Source organism: Magnolia sinica, chromosome 3 (assembly GCF_029962835.1).
Source record: "Magnolia sinica isolate HGM2019 chromosome 3, MsV1, whole genome shotgun sequence".
Classification (NCBI taxonomy): Eukaryota; Viridiplantae; Streptophyta; class Magnoliopsida; order Magnoliales; family Magnoliaceae; genus Magnolia; species Magnolia sinica.
This window is the reverse complement of record NC_080575.1, coordinates 41751053-41770933: the sequence shown is the minus strand read 5'-3', so window position 1 is coordinate 41770933 and position 19881 is coordinate 41751053. Positions and strand designations below refer to the sequence as shown.

The 19881-nt window shown below is 40.1% G+C and overlaps 1 protein-coding gene across 1 annotated transcript in view; it reads left to right on the top strand.

Annotated features, from left to right (window-relative positions):
• LOC131239842 (pachytene checkpoint protein 2 homolog) overlaps positions 1 to 19881 on the top strand; it is an 86343-nt gene that overhangs the window by 26882 nt on the left and 39580 nt on the right. The window contains exons 7-8 of the mRNA XM_058237726.1: positions 11253 to 11342; positions 11461 to 11536. Of these exons, the coding sequence (XP_058093709.1) occupies positions 11253 to 11342; positions 11461 to 11536 (166 nt within the window). The remainder of the gene's footprint in view (positions 1 to 11252; positions 11343 to 11460; positions 11537 to 19881) is intronic.

Here is a 19881-nt window from a genome sequence, read left to right as displayed (position 1 = left end):
TGGCATACTTGCCAAGATCGCATATGCCATCATGGCATATGCGATTCGATCCTTAGTATGCGCATATGCGATCGCATTTGACAACAATGATTTAGAGTATCATGGACGGTTTAGATTTCTTTGATTAATTTTTATTTTTATTTACTTCATCACCAAGTAATAGGTTGCGCACATGGCACGAGTTTTGGGGTATAGGGTTTTCTTATAAATAGGCACCCCTTGTAGTTTTTTTCCTCATTCTACGCTTTTCTACTCCTTTGAGTTCTCGAGTTGTGGAAATCCAATTGGGTGCGAAGCCCTCATTTCATCGAAGGGCTAACTACCGTGGTGCGAATCCACATCGATCTCGATTCGCCCCCATCCTTTACCATCTCTATTTCTCATCTCCTACCACCATCCGTGCTTCAAATTTGTCCTTTATTGCAACAGTTTTCCTCTTTCAGCAGAATTTCAGATTCTGGCCCTGCAGGAGGGCTGAAACTTCGGCGGAGCCCCACGCACAGACCGCATATCCGATCGACATGAAACTTAGGGGTTTTGAAGCCCTCCCCTGGCTGACTAGAGCCAAGGAGGCGCTTTTTGTGTTCGGCACCCCCTCGCACGTGCGGCTAGACCCCTGCGCACATGTGACAGGCTTGGCCCGCTGTCCGCGTGCGGGGACCATCTCTAGGTTCAGATTTCATTCAATTTTACTCCTCTCATACTTATCCTCCCCAACCCTAACCTTAGATTGCATTACTTTCAATTGATTTGCCCCTTTTCTTACCCTAGGGTTCTCTGAATTGGAATTGGTGAATCCCTTGGATTAGGGACTGATTGCTGTGCATATGTGGATGATTTTTTACTTCTCTTTGAGTATCTTTTGGTCCATAATTTTACTGATCCAGCCCTAGCCTGTGTAGGCCTGGACTTACACAGATTCCCATTGCTTGAATGTTTGAACTTTTGTGTAGGATGTTGAATTTTATGTGATTGTTTCTGAATTAGTATAATCTAAAGGCTGAGATCTTGCATATCATATTTAATTTTCATGTCTTGTATCAGCGTGTTGTCGGAGGAGATCCATGATCTCATCCCGCAGAGCTAGAGTTAGCGATGAGCTGACCTGTACTATTTGGGTTGGGTCTGATTCGTTAAGTGGGATGGTTACAAGGTCCTCCATCGGACACCTTGTTTCGAATGAGTCCTCCCGAGGATCAAGGGAGGTGATGGCCATTGTGTGATGCTGTGTTCTTAGTGCCATGGAGTAACACTAACGGGCTTCCTGCTGGTCTCCCTTGACCTGCCCAACTCCATGCTCGGTCGGGAATTTTATTGCGAGATGATACGTCGACACTACTACTTGTAAAGTGTTGAGGGATGGTCGTCTGAGGATAACGTTGTAGACAGATGGGCAGTCGACTACAAGAAAGTCGATTATAGTTGTTGTCTGGTTTTGTCTTTCTCACATCGTGACTGAGAGCCGTATGGATCCTTCGGAGGTGATTCGGTCTCCTGCAAACCTGAGCAAAGGAGTTTTGACAGGTTGGAGTTGGGACCTCCTGACTCCCATCTTGTCGAAGTCTTTGACAAAGAAGATGTCGGCCAAGCTGCCGGTGTCCACCAGTATTCGAAACACTTTGCGGTTGGCTATAGTCATGGTCAATACCTGTGCGTCGTCGTGGGGGTGGTGGACACCTCGGGCGTCCTCTTCCATGAAGGTCAGTTCTCAGGATGCTACTCGCTGGCTCTTTGTGCTTGCTTCGAGTCTCCTCCTCCAGCAGGTCCGCCGAAGATGGTGCAGATTTCTCCGGTAGCTTTGTTGTTGATGGGCTGTTCGTTCTTCCGATCTGCCCATTCTTCTCTCTTGTTGACATATTCTTGCAAATGCCCGTTGCGGATCAGGGCTTCGATCTCCTCTTTTAGGTCGAAGCAGTCGCTAGTAGAATGGCCGTGGTTGCGGTGGAAGTGACATTATTTCCGTTTATCCCAATTATCAGCATCGGTCTTCATTTTGTTCGACCATTTGAAGAGTCGCTTATCCCGAACTTCCATAAGGACCTGCTCGGGCAAGGCGTTGAGGGGAGTATAAGAGCTGAACCTGCTTTCGTTTTCGTTTGCTCAGTCGTTGCCCCCTGGTTGAGTCGCCATCTCTCCATTGCTTGTTGCCATGATCAAATATCCGTTCTTCTTTGGGCTGTTTCTGCCTGGTTGAGCTTCCTCCATTCCTCGTAGCCTTTCGCGAGTTGAAGTGCTCTTCGACATTGGAGTACTTCTGAGTTAGGTTGAGGAGGTTGACCAGAGTCGTGGGGGGATTCTTGCTGAGCAAAAAGAGGAACCTCCCCTCCCTCAGGTCGGCCATCATAGTAGCGAGGACGATCTGATCTGAATAACCCTCCACTTGCATTGCTTCCAGGTTAAAGCGCTTGATGTAATCCTTCAGCAGCTCATTATCCTTTTGGATAATGGTGAGGAGGTGAGTCGCTGGCTTCGACCTTTCTTTCCCTCCGACGAAGTTGGTGATGAACGCTTTGCTGAGCTGGGTGAATGAGCTGATGGATCGTGGTTTGAGCTGTCGAAACCACTTCCGGGTTGCTCCGGTTAAGGGTAAAGAGAAGGCTCGACACATTACTGCTGTTGATTCACCCTGAAGCTCCATCCATGCCCTGAAAGATTCCAGATGCTTCGCTGGGTCAGTGGCCTCGGAGTAAGGGGCAATCTGTGGCATCTAAAACCTGGGTGTGAGCGTCGGGGTCTCCTGCTCACCAAACTCCTCATCACTAGCACTAATGTCAAGCTCATGGTCCTTTACATCGCAATCGCTCTGGGCATCCTCATCTGCCCCTCATCTATCATAAGAGCTTTACCTTTTTCTTTGTTCGGGCATTCCTTTGTGAGGTGACTATAGCTAGTACAATGGTAACACTGCATGTGCTCGCTTCCCTCTGAACTAGTGCTTGCTAGACCCTTTACCTTTAACATCTTTGTTATAGGTGGGACCACCAGATGGGACCTTAGTCTGGCTCCCAGGGTCAGGTTTGACTCCCTGAGGAGTAACCCTACCACTGGAATCCCTAGCCCCAAATTGCTTCATGGTTGGTTGTCCTAGGTATCGCTCAAGATCTTAGGGTAGGCCTCCTCTAGTGTACCAACATCATGAGAGATGAACTCATGCCTATTGTCAGCCCGAAGGCCCGTCTTAAAACAAGATAGGGTCACTGAAGGGTGCTCATTGATGTCATATCGCATCATATATTCCTTAAACTTGGCGATGTAATCTGAGATAGGCATTGACCCTTGCCTCAAGGACTGCCACTAGTCCAAAAGACGCTCATGGTAGGAAAGTGGGAGATATTTTTCTCTAAGGACCTCTTTCATTTCAACCAATGATGTAATGGGCTCATCTCCATGCTGCTTAGCCTTTCGTTCTGTATTGGTCCAGAATAGCTTGGCTTGACCCATCAATTTCATCTTTGTGAAACTTACTCGATGACGATCTGACATGTCATGCCACTCAAAGAAGTGGTCCATATCGACTAGCCAGTCAAAGAAATCCTTCGGGTTCAAGCGGCCATCAAAGTTGGGAGCATCGACTTTGACGCTCTTCATAACCCTGTCCTCGGGGTCGTAATGATCCCATGACTCTCTACGGGGCGCGTGGGCGCGTGATCCTACATGACCTACTCCATGACCAAAGTTTCTAGTCCGACCCCTTGTATGTTCTATTGGGACTGGACCTTGTTCAAATGAGTTCTCGTCTGCTGGTTTTCCTGCCTAAATTGGTGTAATTCCCCAGTGATGGGGGTACCGTGAGAGGTAGCATATAGCCGCGTGATATGCTGGTTGCAGCAGTCAAATGTGCGACAGTGGTCCTATTGTGTGTCTCAATGGCTGTCAGATGGCAGTTAATCTTTTTGAGAGCCTTGACAATTTGATCCGGGTTCATGATGGGGAATAGACTAAAACCACAACCTGTTCGCGTTTGAATATACTAAACGACCATGAGGAAAGACCCCCTAGACTCTATATGGACTATATGATGAATGTAATGCAAAATTCAGATTTGACGCCACCTAAATATGACTCTAAAAAAATTCGGATTTGATGATGCTCAATGCAATATTAATCTAGGCATGCAATGGGATGCTCGTAGATTCTAAATGCACCTAACAACTCTAGGTTCGAATGAGGAACCCTAACCTATGCTAGAACCTTGCTTTGATACCAAATTTGATGTAGGATGAGTGAAACTAGCTTAGGATGAATGATGTGAGATAAAGCTACATATCACTTTAAGCGCTCAACAAGTAAAATCAAGCACGTGCATATTGTAAGTTATGAAAATTCAGATTAACCACTCAATGGACCTAGGCTATCACATACACGGTGCATGAAAGTATAAAATATAACAAGAGTGGCCGACTTGGAAGTTGGGACTTCCAATCTAGCATAGATAGGACAACATTCACATGAACAAACAATGGCAGTATAAAAATCAGATTTGGGGAAAATGGGTTTGTTTGAAAGTCAGATTTTTTAAAGGGGGTTTTGGGAATCGGGAATTGAGGTTTGGAGATTTTGGGAATTAGAGACTTTGGGATTTAGGGTTTTAGGAAATTGGGGATTAGGGTTTTGGGTTTAAGATGCTAGGGTTAGCAAAAGGGTGTAGAGGATGATGTAAGGAGAAAGAAGATGTAAAAAAGGAGGGGATAGGGCTATCCGTACGGACATACAACTGTCCGTAAGGTTGGTCCGTACGGATGCACGTACAAACGTGCGTGTGGGTTCAATGGATGGTTGGGTTTTGATGGGATTGATGGGGAAATGTAAAAAAATGGATGTAAGATGAAAGGATTTTGGTTTTAGAGGAGTTGTAAAAAAAGGAAGAAGAAGAAAAGTGAAGAGAGTTGTGTACCTTGTTGGAGAAGAGAAAGAGGAAGGAGAGAACTTTGGAGGAGTCCACCACCAAACAATCTTTTAGCCCATCCACAATCCGATTGGAAGGGAGGGTTTTCTCACTAACCCTAAAGGAAGATGAAGAAGGGCTTTTCTTAACAGAGACTAAGTCTTTTGTTTTCTTTTACTCAAAACGCCATGAGGGTTGGTCGTCCCCCTCTCTTGTTTATATATCAAAAACACCAAAAGTTACAAAATTGCCATCCACTTAAGTGTTATGGCCCATTATCCAAAATAAGTACACTAAAATACCTAAGTGCAATCTCAACTGTCTAATAAATCCTAAAATAACAAAAAAACATAAATAAAGCAAGATCAGGGTATAAGTGGCCTAGGTCTGAAATATTTCGTGGCCCGATGGTCCGATCGATAAGATCCAATGGTCGGATCGACACGAAAATAAGAACCTAAAAATGTCTTATAAGCAGCCTATATGCATCATCTCAATGTGGGGTCTTCTTGATGCATGTCCAATGCATGTGGGGTCTTCAGAGTGGTCTGATGGGCCCCATTTGGAACTCGTCTCCCATCCACAAAGAGGGCTGCGCTGATGTCGGTGGTCGCCTCCGCCTCTGGTATACTCGAGTAGGCCTTCTGATTTCCCCATCAGACATTATTAGAGTAAGAGTAATAGATACTGTGCATCACTATTATATTATTTGTCCAACGGTTGTTGGTCACTTTCCAACAATCCTTTTTTTTTAGTTCTCACAATCATGACGAATAGTAAGCTTCTCTATATCTATGGCTTTATAAAGGAAGCCTATGGTAGGTATCTCGTCGGATTCTACAAGGACTCACATTAGTAGTTCCATTATCTTGAGGATGTTTCAGACTTTTTTCCAAAATTTAATATTTGTTCTCTTATAGTCTCCACAACTTCAATCGGTGTCTATGACCTATGCTTTGTGTTGAGCTACTCCTAGGAAGTAAACATTTCTCTTAACTCTTTCCTATGCTCATTTAAACTCTCAAGGGCAATAAAATTTATGGCAAATCAAGTTGCCTCAGGCCTAAGAAACTCTCTCCCTTTCGTGAATTTTTTTATTATGGCGACTACTTGGTTTTGATTATAGATGAATGTTATGTCTTATTTTCCTTTTTTAATCAAATTTTGCAACATTTTCTTCTTTCCAATATTTTCTAGTTAAGGCCGATATAGTGTGTGGCACATACAAAATAAATGTTACCACTTCTCCATCAACATTTTTCTAGCTGATTTATATTTAAATTCGGATGAATAGTGTCAGGTCAATTTGGGACCACTCGAATGCCCCCCAAAAGCCCTTAATTCATGTAACCTATGAAACTCATCCCACTAATGCATATCCCCAAGTGTTTGATATCATTCCCCCAAAGAAATTTGAAGAAAAATTAACATTAAATTCAGATGATGTGTCGGCGATTTGGACTACTCGAATGCCCCCAAAACGGTCAGAAATTCATGTGATCCGTGGGATTCATCCCACTAATGCATATCCATAAGCATTTGACATCATTCCTTGTAAGAAATTTGATGAAAAATTAAAACTAAATTCGGATGAATAGTGTCATTGATTTGGTGGATCACTCAAATGCCTCCAAATCCTTGGTATTCTACTCTACTTTTCTTTTTACTATTTTAAATTGGTTTACGTATATAGTGAAAATATGTTATGGAATTCAAATATTTATATAAAATTTTTAAAATTTTTGTAACATGTCAATTGATAGGTTGATTTTTGGGTTTCTTATGGTATTGTTTTTGAGGCCTCAGGCTGACATTCATACCTTTTACAATTCGCATTGGTAGTTTAACTTAGTTTTAACTAAATAGTTAGTGGATGCTTGAATTAGTTTTTGGGGTGCGCTCCAGTGGTACTGTTTCCACCATAAGCATACAGTGGTACTGGGCAAATGTGGGGCCTAGTGATGTATTCACACAATCTAACCTGTCCATAACATGCTTCAGCTTAGAAAACCACAAGGTCCAAAAAATCAGCCTGATCCAAAATTCAAAGGGGCCACATCACAGGGAGCATATTGGGAGGGAACTCCCACCATTGATTAGCGTAGGGGTCTCACTGTTTTTTTGTGTGTGTGTGTGTGTGTGTATGTAGTCAAGGATGTTTATACCCTTAAACTAATACAGATGATGGGTCAGGACAATATTCAGGTTGTTTTGATACTCAGGTGGGCCCCTTTGAAATCCAAAGGTTGGTGTTCCCTCCTAGCTTATTCACTTTTCTATGGCCCACATTACTTTTGTATTAAGATGGTTTTTGGATGCTGGAGGTTTGAAAGTTTGTGATAAAAGAGAAAGAAAAGAGTAAAGAGAAGAGAGAAGAAAAGAATGGAATAGAGGAAAAGAGAGGTGAGGGTTTTTCATCCCCACCCTCCTGCTTTCTTTACTCAACTCATAAAAGCAAAATAGAAAGAATATTCCTCACTTTGTACAATTTATAATATAAGCCCCTGAGAATATATATATATATATATATATATATATATTGAGAGAACAAAATTTTATTGAAACGCTGTTGAAACAATCAAAGAATACAACCCCCACAACAAAAAGAAAAGAGTACTGCCCAAAGCGTTCTAAGCACACGACACTAAACTAAAGATGAAACTTTGCACTTTACAAATGACTTCTTCAGGGCCTGCATTCTTGTTATCAAAACACCACCCATTTCAGGCTCCCCAAATAACCCAAAAAAATTGCCATGAGGAGCAATCTCCAAGATGACTTCCTACAACTAGCACCTACACCGCCATGCCAAGCCCAAGTGAAATCACTAACAAAACTTGGCATAACCCAAGCCACTTGCATCCCGTTGAAGAAGTGATTCCAAACTTGGTGGGTGAAGGAAGAATGGATAAACAAATGGTCGACCGACTCCCCATCAGCCATACACATGAGGCAAATGTTAGGGAGAACCATAGATTTCTTCTGCAAGTTGTATATGTTGAGAATCTTTCCCTGCCCAAGAAGCCACATAAAAGCTGTCACCCTAGGGGAAGCTCCATAATGCCAGAAAAGATAGGGGAAAGGTGAGCTTGACAGAATATGAACCTCAATAATAAGCTTATAGAGAGAGACTTCACCAAAAAGATCCCCGTCCGATGCCTAAACCAATAGATATGATCACTATCATTAACTTTGGGTATGACATTCTTAAGGATGTCCAAGAGCGCAACCCCTTCATCAATTTCTTCTTCTGACAAATCCCCACGGCAAGGTAGGACCCACACGACCGATCCCTGAACTAAGGAAAAACAGTTGGTCACCCAGACAAATCTATCAATAGCTAACAGGGCTCTCCTCGAGAAAATGGTCTGAAGAGCTTGGTTGCCACACCATCGATTGATCCAAAATCGAATTTGATTACCTCTACCCAACCTGAAAGAGATTCCACACTTGATCGTGTGCTCTGCCCTTGCTATCGCCTTCCAGATTGCGAACGCCCTATATAGCGAAGGTTTTCTCACAAACCACCCACCTTCCTGCGTGTTATACTTGCTCGTTATCACCTCTCTCCACAATCTCCTTTCTTCTACTCCAAAGCTCCAAATCCACTTCCCAAGCAACACAATGTTCATGGCCTCCGACTGCTTTAGACCCACCCTCTTGAACCAACTTGCACACTTCCTTCCACTTTAGAATATGGAACTTTCTCTTTTCGCTAGCTCCTGACCAAGAAAATTTCTCCTCAACTTATCTAGCCTTTCCAACACTAATCTAGGACATTTAAATAACGATAAGAAGTAAATTGGCATATTGGAGAAAGCTGATTCAAGTATAGTCAACCGGCCGAGACAAACCCTAACGCTTTTAGAAGCTAGCTTCTGCTCGATTCTTTCGATCACCTTATTCCACAAATGCTTAGCTGGCTTCCCTATACACAAAGGAAGACCCAAATAGGATGAAGGGAAGGCACCCGTTTTGCACCCAAAAATGGCAGCAAATCGGTTGAGCTCCTCCCCTTCAATGTGCGCTCCAAGCATTTCAGACTTCGTCACGTTAATCTTTAACCCTGTTGTTGCCTCAAACCATTGTTGTCATGTGCGACTGCATATGCGCATATTCATATGCAGGTCGCATATGCGATCTGGCACATATGCGAAAATATGCGATTGCATATGCGATGTATGCGATAGCATACAACATACATGATTGCATATTGGCCAATGGTTGGCACATTTGTTTTTTTTTTGGGTAAAAAAAACAACCTTTTGCCTATAAAAAGGCTTCCAAACCTCCCTCATTTGCAATATTCTCACTCCAAAACTCTCCTACTCTCTTCTTCTCTTACATTTCTTAATTCTAAGTGGTCTTAATCTCTCTCTCTCTCTCTCTCTCTCCCTCTCTTTTCCCCCTTCATTCCCTCATGGAAGTTGGAAGATCAAGATTCAAGCACTTGATGTTTACTTCATTGTTTAATTGATTTTATTTGTCTCAAATATATTTTAAATATGTAAAATTAGTTATCTATTAACTTAGCAAAGTTACCCTTAATTTCTTATATATATTTTGAATTTTTCCATATTTTTTGATTTTTTAATTAAAAAAATAAAAAAATGCTGTCACATATGTGATTGTGCGATCGCATATGCGCATAGGCATATGCAATTTGACAACATTGCTCGAAACACACCAGAATTTTCCTTAAGCTATCCACCACATCTTCCTTCGCTTCACAAAAAAGCAACGTGTCATCTACATATTGGAGTTGTGTGATCTGATTTCCAACCCTTGCCATATGAAAGCTTGAGAACAAGCCATTATCAGCCCCTCTGGATAGCATTCTGCTTAGAGCTTCGCCAACCACCACAAATAAGTACTGTGATAATGGATCTCCCTGCCTTAGGCCACAAGAAGCTTTGAAAAAACCTTTTGGTGCACCATTAGCTAAAACAGAAAAAGACGTGGATTGGATACAAGCCTTGATCCATCCCCTCCGTTTGGCATCAGAACCTAGCCTCTCCATCATATAGTCGAGGAAGTCCCCATTGACATGATCATACGCCTTCTCGAGGTCCAACTTGCACAATAGACCTGCCTCCATGCCCCCGTGTCTAGAATCAATACATTCATGGGCAATAAGAGAGCTATCTAAAATCTATCTACCTGGAAGCAAGTGTCTTAGCCAAAATCTTGTATGGGCTCCCAGTCAAACTTAACAACCTGAAGTCCTTCAACTGCTCCACTCCTTGAATTTTGGGGATAAGAGCAATAAAAGAAGCCCTCAGTTCAGTAGGTAGACGACTTCTTTCCCAAAACTCGGTGATGAAATCCATAATGTCCTTCCTAAGAATGTGCCAGAACTTTTGGAAAAAGAGGATTGGGAATCCATCTGGGCCAGGCACCTTGTCACCGCACATAGAGGCAATAGTCGCCTTCAATTCTTCGGAAAACAGCTTTTCCAAATCAGCTGCAACCTCATTAGATAACTTCTTGAAATCCAGGAAATCCAACATCCGTCTGTTCCACTTCTCTTCCGCTAATAGCTTCTTGTAGAAGGATACAATAGCATCACATATCTTAGTTTTGTCCAAAGTAGGGGAACCATCTACTTCAACGGAAGAAATTTTGTCAGCACAGGACTGTGCGCTGGCTATACTGTGGAAGAAACACGTGTTTTTATCCCCAGCTTTTAGCCACACCGCCCTAATATTTGCCGCCATTTGATTTCCTCCTCCTTGGCCTGACTAACATAGGCCAGCAAGACATCATCCCTTTTCTATCTTCGGGAGTCAATCTTCCCTCTTCGTCGAGCAAGTCAAAAGCGTGAATTTGCTCACAAGGAGAGGAACTAAAGAATAGAAACAGTGGATTGGGTGGGCTGTATGTTCATACAGCCCATATTAATCAGCTTTAACAAGGGTTTAAGAGGGTCCCATTTGATAGATAGTGTGAATACATGACATGGACCCCACGTCTGCCCTATGCTTACAGTGGTACTGCTACCACTGGAGTGCGTGACCGTACTGGTACCACTTGAGTGCTCAGTCGATTGCTTGGAATGCATATGGAACTTTTACACTCTGTTTTACATGATAGTGAAATTAAAAAAGGCTATCAATTTATAATGTACTTGTGCAATTCATTGATGGCAGTCCTGTTTCAGTCGTGGCTGATTTTATGTGATAGTGAGAATCAAAAGCCTACAATTTGATCATTTACCTTTGTAGTTGTGCAATTCATCTTTATCAGTCCTGTTTATTTGGCTGATTTTATGTGTCAAATCACCACTTGCTCTAAAAGCTCGAGCCTTTAGAGGATGGTGTATCAATGTAAATCAAGGGGCTTTAACATTATGTATTTATTTTTTCAGCATAATCCTTTTACATGGACCCCCAGGAACTGGAAAGACATCTTTATGTAAAGCGTTGGCTCAGAAACTTTCAATACGTTTCAGCTGCAGGTTTGTTCATGGGAACTATGTTAATTGGTGACTAATTGGACAATTTATATGTATTATGTTTTAATGCATTGTGTTAACTTTACATGCTTTATTTGATTTTATATTGATCTCAAATCAGATACTCACAATGTCAGTTGGTTGAAGTTAATGCACATTCATTATTCAGTAAATGGTTTTCGGAAAGCGGGAAATTGGTGCGTAATTCCATTCTAAAATTCTTCAATATGCTTTCTCTCTATTCCTTGTTCTTGCTTAGTATATTTAAAAGAGAAATATATGCTATCTCCCGAGAAGTAAACTCTAATTAGTAAGTGATGCTTGTTAGCTTTTGAAATTCTTCTAGGTTGTGACTGTGGAGGTAAAGCTCAGTTTGATCATAGTGGTTTTATTCTTGATATCTTCTATGTTTAGTTATGTTGTTGGCTTCACCGATGGTTTCTGGAATATCCCCCATAAGATTTACTTTAACAAACTACTGCACGGGAATAGTGTACTTGGATTAGTATAAATATATATTTTGCTTCTCGGCAGTCTAGCTTCCAACAGGAATATAGAGAAATGATGTATATGTAAGACTCCATTTGTCTTATATATCGATATATGGAATAAAATTTAGAGCCAAACAACTGATTATCACAGTGACTTGGGAGTTCAACTGGGTTGGGCTGATGCTTGTTTTGGCCTAGACCTGGCTCAAGTCTGGTTTGACTTCCATCTACATATGAGGGATCTGGCTGGGATCCACATGTAGAAGGGAAGGATCTGGTTAGAATCCACATGTAGAAGGGAAGGATCTGGTTAGAATCCACATGCATTTACACCTGGTTGGGACTGGGAGTCTCTGGTAGGTAGGGAGGGAGGGTGGGTGGGAGGGAGGGATGTGGTTAGCATCCACATGGATTTACATCTGGTTGGCAGTCATGGATACTCACGGATCTGGGTACGAGCTGTCAACATTCTCTGTTCTGGTTGGGAATCTTGGATACTAGTGGATCTAGGTGGAGGGAGGGAAGGATTCACATGCATTTACATCTAGTTGGGAGTCTCGGGTATTCGAGGATTTGGGTGTGGCTGTTAGCCTCTGTTCTTAGTTTTTTGGTGAGATCATAAGCAGTTTGGGAACTCTGACAGAACATAGAATATGGATATCACCATTTGCTCCTATCTCCTGGATAAATTGATAATAAAATCCAATGAAATTTGTTTGAAGATGAACATAAAATCTGTGATGATTTAATTAGCACTATTATTGTCATTACAAAGGAGGTTGGTACCCGGAGAAAACAGGTAGCTCACGAGGCAGACAAGTTATCCATGTAAAATTTGCAGTAGCACAAGTCACTGACCATCATTCTGCCTCAATGCTAGATCTAACAATAGTTCGTTGCCTTTTTGAGCCCATGAAACAATATTATTACCAATAAATGCACTACTCCACTCAATATGTCGTGGAATATTAAAGCTAGGTTTTGTATCGCCCAACTGAGATAACAGTTATATCGTGGGATATATTGGTGATATCACAAGATTCTAAAAACACTGGTGTAAACCTATCTACTCTTGACTGGAGTCTTACCCAATGGAAGATCAGTCAGTTCTAGTTATCATTGGGGTACATGGCTTTCATCCCTTCATTCATAGTTCTTTTCCAATTTTCATCAAACAATGCCTCTGGACTGACTTAAGAATGGAGATAACAAATAGAATAGGAGAAAACTTGAGATAGTTTATGGACATGTGGCGAAAGGTGACAAAGATTGGATGAGTAACATAAGGACGTTTACCTTTTCGGATCACAATAGGGAGATTATTAACAACCTCAAAATACTAAGAAGAACTAAAAACCTTAGTAGGTGCAGTAGCCGATTGTGCAGATTGAGGAGTAATTTGTAATGCCTGATCTTTTATCCCTTTTCTATAATATTTCTGCATGAACTCTTTCTATGGTGGTGACACTCCAACATCAAATTATCAAGGAAACATAATAGGCAACTGAACTTCCACAAATGTGGCTTTGACAGTATGCTCATTTTTACTATAGAATGGGACATTTCAAAAAATAAAATAAAATAACATTAGCAGTTACAAAGTCTTCCGTAAGTGTTGGAGAATAGCATCAATAACCCTTTTGAGTATGAGAATATCTCATGAAAACACATTTAACCGAAAGAGGCGCAAGTTTATCTTGACCTTATCCGAATATATGAACAAAGTATAGTCAAACACTTTGGGAGGAAAAGAAAATGCTGATTGGTCATGAAATAACAATGAGAATGGCGTTTTACTATCTATGACCAATGAAAGCATCTTGTTGATTAAATGACACGTAGTAAAGGCTGCATCTCCACAGAAAAATTGCGGGAAATTCATTTTTAACAACAAAGCATGAATAACTTCAACTAGCTGTTTATTCTTATACTCACTACACCATTTTGTTGAGGTGTACAAGCACAAGAAGTCTGATGGATGGCATATTGACTTTGTAAATAGATTTTGAAATCCCAAGAAATAAATTCCAGTGCATTATCTGATCTGAGCACACACAACTTAGCCCCAAACTCAGTTTTTATTTCATCATGAAAATTCTTAAATACATGAAAGACTTCCAACCTATGCTTAATTAGATATAATGATGTCATCCTACAATAATCATCAATAATAACGATTAGGGACTTGAGCAGGTCCCCATACATCATAATGGACTAAGTTAAACGGAACATCACCTCCTGAATAAGTTATAGATGTAAAATGGACTCTGTGATGTTTACTTACTGACATGCTTCACACTTCAAATCTGAAACCTTTGGAAGAGAGAATGGCGGACTGTAGTTTCTGGGAGATGGCTGATCTAAATGACGATTCTGTTACATTGTCTAACCCTTAGGAAGTGCTGTTGCTCCTGCTGATTCTCTTCAAGTAGGACGGACCATTCCTCTCACAACCTCCACCAATCGTTGTGCCTATCTTGAGTCCCTGAAAGACATAATAAGAAGGAAAGAAGGAGCCGGAGCAATTTAAACACTTTGTTAGTTTACGTACAAATAAAAGACAGGAAATTTGAGTGCATATAAAATAGAAGACAAGGACACTGATGCATTAGGCTGAGCAGTATTAAGTCTGACAATAGTGGATGGTGTACCATCAACTAATGTAACATACATATTTGATGAGAAACGACAAAGAAAGAAAAAGAATTGCAATTACTGGAGATATGATCTAATGCCCTAGAGTCGATGATCCAAGAATGAGAATAAGATGATAAGAGGTATGCTTTACTTGACTGGGCTAAAATAGCCATAGAAGTGGAAGAAGCATTATTGGATGTAGAGCTACTAGATGAGAGAAACTGCACATATTCCACCCGTGATAGTGTAACACTAATATAATCACCACCAGTATTAAATGAAGTAGAAGTATTGGTTCTACCATATGTGATGTAGAGCTACTAGATGAGAGAAACCACGCATATTCCACCCGTGATAGTATAACACTAATCTAATCACCACCAATATTAGATGAAGTAGTAGTGGTTTTACACCTGTAGAAGCATCCTTAACCATAAATGCTTGATTTGTCCATTGAGGTTTTCCACAAAGATCCCAACAAAACTCCTTAGTATGATTTTTTCAAGCCATAATGAGTATACATATGGTCTCTTCTACCACCACGATCACCTCTACCTTCCCCTAGAATCTACTGCCTCTGCCACCACGGGGAGTACCATGCCCAAAACGACCACCATGGCCTCCACATAGACCAGAATAACCAAATGTAGTGGCTAATGTAGTTCTATCAGAGGCATTAACATGAGTATTGTTAGATTTGTTAATAAGAGACACTCTCTGAAGCCTTGTATAAACTTTAGTCACTGAAGGAATGGATACGCCTCCCCAAATATGATCTTTTATTGATTAGTATTCTTTTGGAAATCCACATATGACTTTCATAACTTTCATATCTTCCTATTGCCTCTTCGTAAGACTTACATTAGAGGTAATGGGATGATATATAGAAAGCACTCCCCATATTCTAGTCAATTTTGCAAAATATTCACTGAGGGGCTTATCCCCATTTTTAATGAAAAGATCTCCTTGTATAATTGATATGCTTGAGAAATATTTTTTTCTAGAGGAGTACATCTTCCTCCTAGTATCACAAACATCTTTTTCCATATTTAAGAACACCAAAGTGAAACTCACCTCAAGTTCCATACTATTCTACAACCATGATTGAATTTGAGCATCATCACACATCCATTGTCTATATCTAGGATCAAATTCCTTAAGTTTAGGTTCCGTGAGAAATTGATCATTTTCACGGGCTAAACGAACACCTCAACTAACTTAGTCCACTTCCCATTCAACTTCACATACGTTATTGATGCATTAAATGAAGATCCAAACATTTCTTCAAGTGTTGTGGGTCCAACAACCACACCTTTAGGCTCCATAGTTATCCCATTACCGACTTCCATTTATATGAAAATCACTAACTTAATAATGAGAACCACAATCAACTACACATTTAGAACAACATCACATAAAAAAGATTTGGTCCATCATCACTAGAATCCATGTCAATATCATTCACACAACACATATAACCTTAGTCCAAGCCTCTTATTTTACCAGGCTTCCCAACAATATGTTGAAAATTACATAAATACCCCTCTTACTTAAGCAATGACTTAAAGGAGTAACTCATGGATCTTCATTAAATGAAGATCCAAACATTTCTTCAAGTGTTGTGGGTCCAACAACCACACCTTTAGGCTCCATAGTTATCCCATTACCGACTTCCATTTATATGAAAATCGCTAACTTAATAATGAGAACCACAATCAACTACACATTTAGAACAACATCACATAAAAAAGATTTGGTCCATCATCACTAGAATCCATGTCAATATCATTCACACAACACATATAAACTTAGTCCAAGCCTCTTATTTTACCAGGGCTTCCCAACAATATGTTGAAAATTACATAAATACCCCTCTTACTTAAGCAATGACTTAAAGGAGTAACTCATGGGCCTGAACTCTACTAAAACCCAACAACAGGCCCACTAACAAACAAAAACAATATATCCCAATGTTTTTACAAATTTACAGGCATCTCATGGGAAATATCACATGTATTGGGGAATGTAACGTTGTCTGTGGGAAAAAAATAGGAAAATGAGGGATTTTTCTAATGAACCTTGAGGAGATGTTATAAAAGACATGATTACACACTTCGAACTCGAAGCATTATGAAAAACAAGTATTACCAAGAAGTTTCCTTCTCATAAGGTCGTAAACTATGTGATGTTAGAAGCAAGTGATGCAATTATATCCAAAATGAGTTTATATAATTAATACATTATATAATTGAAGTACTAAAACACAAATAATACATTTAGTAAGCAAAAAGAAAGAAAGAAAAACTCATTTGCCTTTAGACTCATAAGGAGTTACGAGGTGGCTCAAGTTGTCATTTCCATCTCAACTATAGGTGGCTATAGTATTTTTGCTCCACGTATTAGCAGTGCTATCATCTATGCCCAATTCATGGTATAATTATATTTGCCAATGTTAGTTGATCAACATATTCTTTAAAAAATGAAATTTTAATTATTTTCACTATTTCTAATTAAAAGTGTATATATATTTTTTTAAAATTCAGGAACTGTTGCCAATTTGTAGATCGGCCTACAAGCAATGTGATATAATTTTTTAATAGCCTAATTGCAATTTAAATGGGTGAAATAGAAGATATTTTAATTTTCGCTAGTTTCTTCCATTTTGCCCAAATTTAAAATTGGAGCATAAAATCTATTATTTCACATGCAAAACATGCATCAAAATGGAGTAATAACTTATTTCTACCGAATCTAAATAAAAGCATCATGTATAAACAATTGACAAAAAATTCTTACCAGATAAGTTATAGCTAGTTTCACTTTTGGATCCCGACTTCACCACCTAAAGCTTGATTTATCTCGAAATAACTCAATAGAAGTTGCGTAAATCCTCCGATGAAGAGATTCCAAAAGAAAATTCCTCGAAAAGGATGAATTTTTTTTAATATTCTTTTCGAAAATCAACCCCCCTCTTTTTTCTTTTTTAATCTCCCTTTCTACCTCATTATCATCAATAAGTATTGTATGTATCAACAATATTGAGGAAATGTACAAAGGAATCCAAACCATATCTTGCAATATTTTGTATCGAGCTTGCACGATATTGATATCATCGATACAATGGGATATTATTGGCAATACTAGGGAATTATGTAATTCCTTGGCAATTTTGTATCGAGCATGTGCAAGACAGGTAATATTGATATGCAGAATGATGATTTTAATGATGGTGAGGATTTACAACCCCTCAGGCATCTAATGTGGGTTGGACAAGGTATGTTACATGCAATGTTGTCAAATTGCGTAAGCCATCTGCTTCGGTTAATCGCTTATGTGATCATATAAGCGATCGGTTAGGCTGACCGCTGATGGCCTTCTTTTTTTATTAAAAAAAATCATTAAAAAATGGAAAAAAATGCAATTTTTTAAAACTTATTTCATTGTGGTTTGACTATTAGACCATCTATTAATTATATTATATAATAACAAAACAATCAACAAGTTACACTAAGAGATGAAGAATCTTGTTCTTGTAACTTGATTGTTGAAAGTTGAAACTTGATTGTTGATTTAAATCTTCAATTCTTGAATCCTTGATTGTTGAAACTTGAAAAATTTAAAGACCCGAGCTTGAAACTTGATCAAACTTCAAACTTGAAAGAGAGTTTGAGAAAGGAGAATAAGAGAATGAGAGTAATATTATAAAAGAGAGATTAAGAAGTCAAGAGAGTTTAGAGAGAGAGAGAGAGAGAGAGAGAGAGAGAGAGAGAGAGAGAGATTAGAATATTGAAAATTGGAGGGGGGGAGGGGATGGGATATGAGTGCCTATTTATAGGCAAAAGTGCCTTAAATTGGGAAAAAAAAAAAGAGTAGGTCCCAACTCCCCACATTAAAAAAATATGACCGTTGGGAAGTATGCCATGCAATGGTATAATCGCATAAGCCATCACATACTTATGGCATACAAAAGTATGCCATTGCATACTCCCTAGATTGCTATGCCATGATGGCGTATGTGATGCACTTGGCCCAAACCGCATAGCGACTGCATAATTAGTTATGCAATCGCATATGACAACATTGGTTACATGTATGAGTAGAGGTGTAGAATAAATTGACTTATAGTCTTATTCTTACACTCTTGGTCTCTTATTGCCTTGTGGGTTTATCTAATATATATATATATGTGTGTGTGTGTGTGTGTGTGTGTGTGTGAGAGAGAGAGAGAGAGAGAGAGAGAGAGAGAGAGAGAGAGAGAGAGAGAGAGAGAGAGAGCCGCCATGAGCATAAGAGACTAAGATGAAAGAGAGAGAGAAAGTCGCCATGGGCATATTTAACAAAAATTGCCCAGCTAGACACAACCTCCCTCATACATTCTCATTTCGAAAGTAGTGGCCATTTTGCGCACCCCAAAGCACCCAACAAACCGCTATAAGACCTTCCCTAATTTGTGCAACAGTGCCCCCAAATTACATAGGACATATTCTGAAGGACCAATGACCTCCTCCACAAGTTGTCCATTGCAAGAACTCTTCCCCTACCTAGGAGCCACACGAAGACAACCACCCTTTGAAGAGCTCCATAAGTGGAAAAGATGGGGCTGAATGGACTAAGTAGAATTCTCCAAGACCAAAAGAAACAAAGACTTCACTGAAATACATCGAGTCTTCTTCACTTATAGACGGCTTGACGCTATTAAGGAGGCTCATAAGAGAGACAAACTCATCTTCTAACAAATTCCTTCAGCAAGGGGGCGACCAAACTACTGATCCTTCCACAAAGGAGAAGCACTCCGCTAATGTTACCAATCTGTCGGGAGCAAGGCAGACAATCCTTGGGAAAAGAGCTTGGAGCGACTAGTCACTGCACCAAGGATCCAGCAAAAAAGGGATCCAATTGCCTCTACCAGGCCTGAAAGAAATCGCTTGTCTAATAAGCTACTTGGTGTTCGCTATCGCTTTCTAAATTGCCGACGCTCTGTAAGTAAACGATGTCTCACGAACCATTCACCTTCTTGTAAACCATATTTACCTGCTATCACCTGTCTCCAAAGCTTGCCCTCTTCCACCTCAAACTGCCAAATCCATTTCCCGAGGAGGGCCACATTCATATCCCTTGAAGGTTTAATGCCAGCCCTGCCCTCATCAAGCGGTTTACAAACCTCGTCCCACCTTAGAAGATGAAACTTCCTTTTAGCACGGTCGCCTTCCAATAAGAATTTCCTTCTCAACTTATCTAGCTTGTCTAGCATTGACTTGGGACATTTGAATAATGATTAAAAATAGATAGGTGTATTTGAGAACGTTGTCTTTAAGAGAGTTAACTGATCCCCCATGGACATGTAATGATGTCTCCATGCTGCCAATTTCCTTTAGATTCTTTCAATCACCTTATCCCAGAGGTACTTAGGCGGT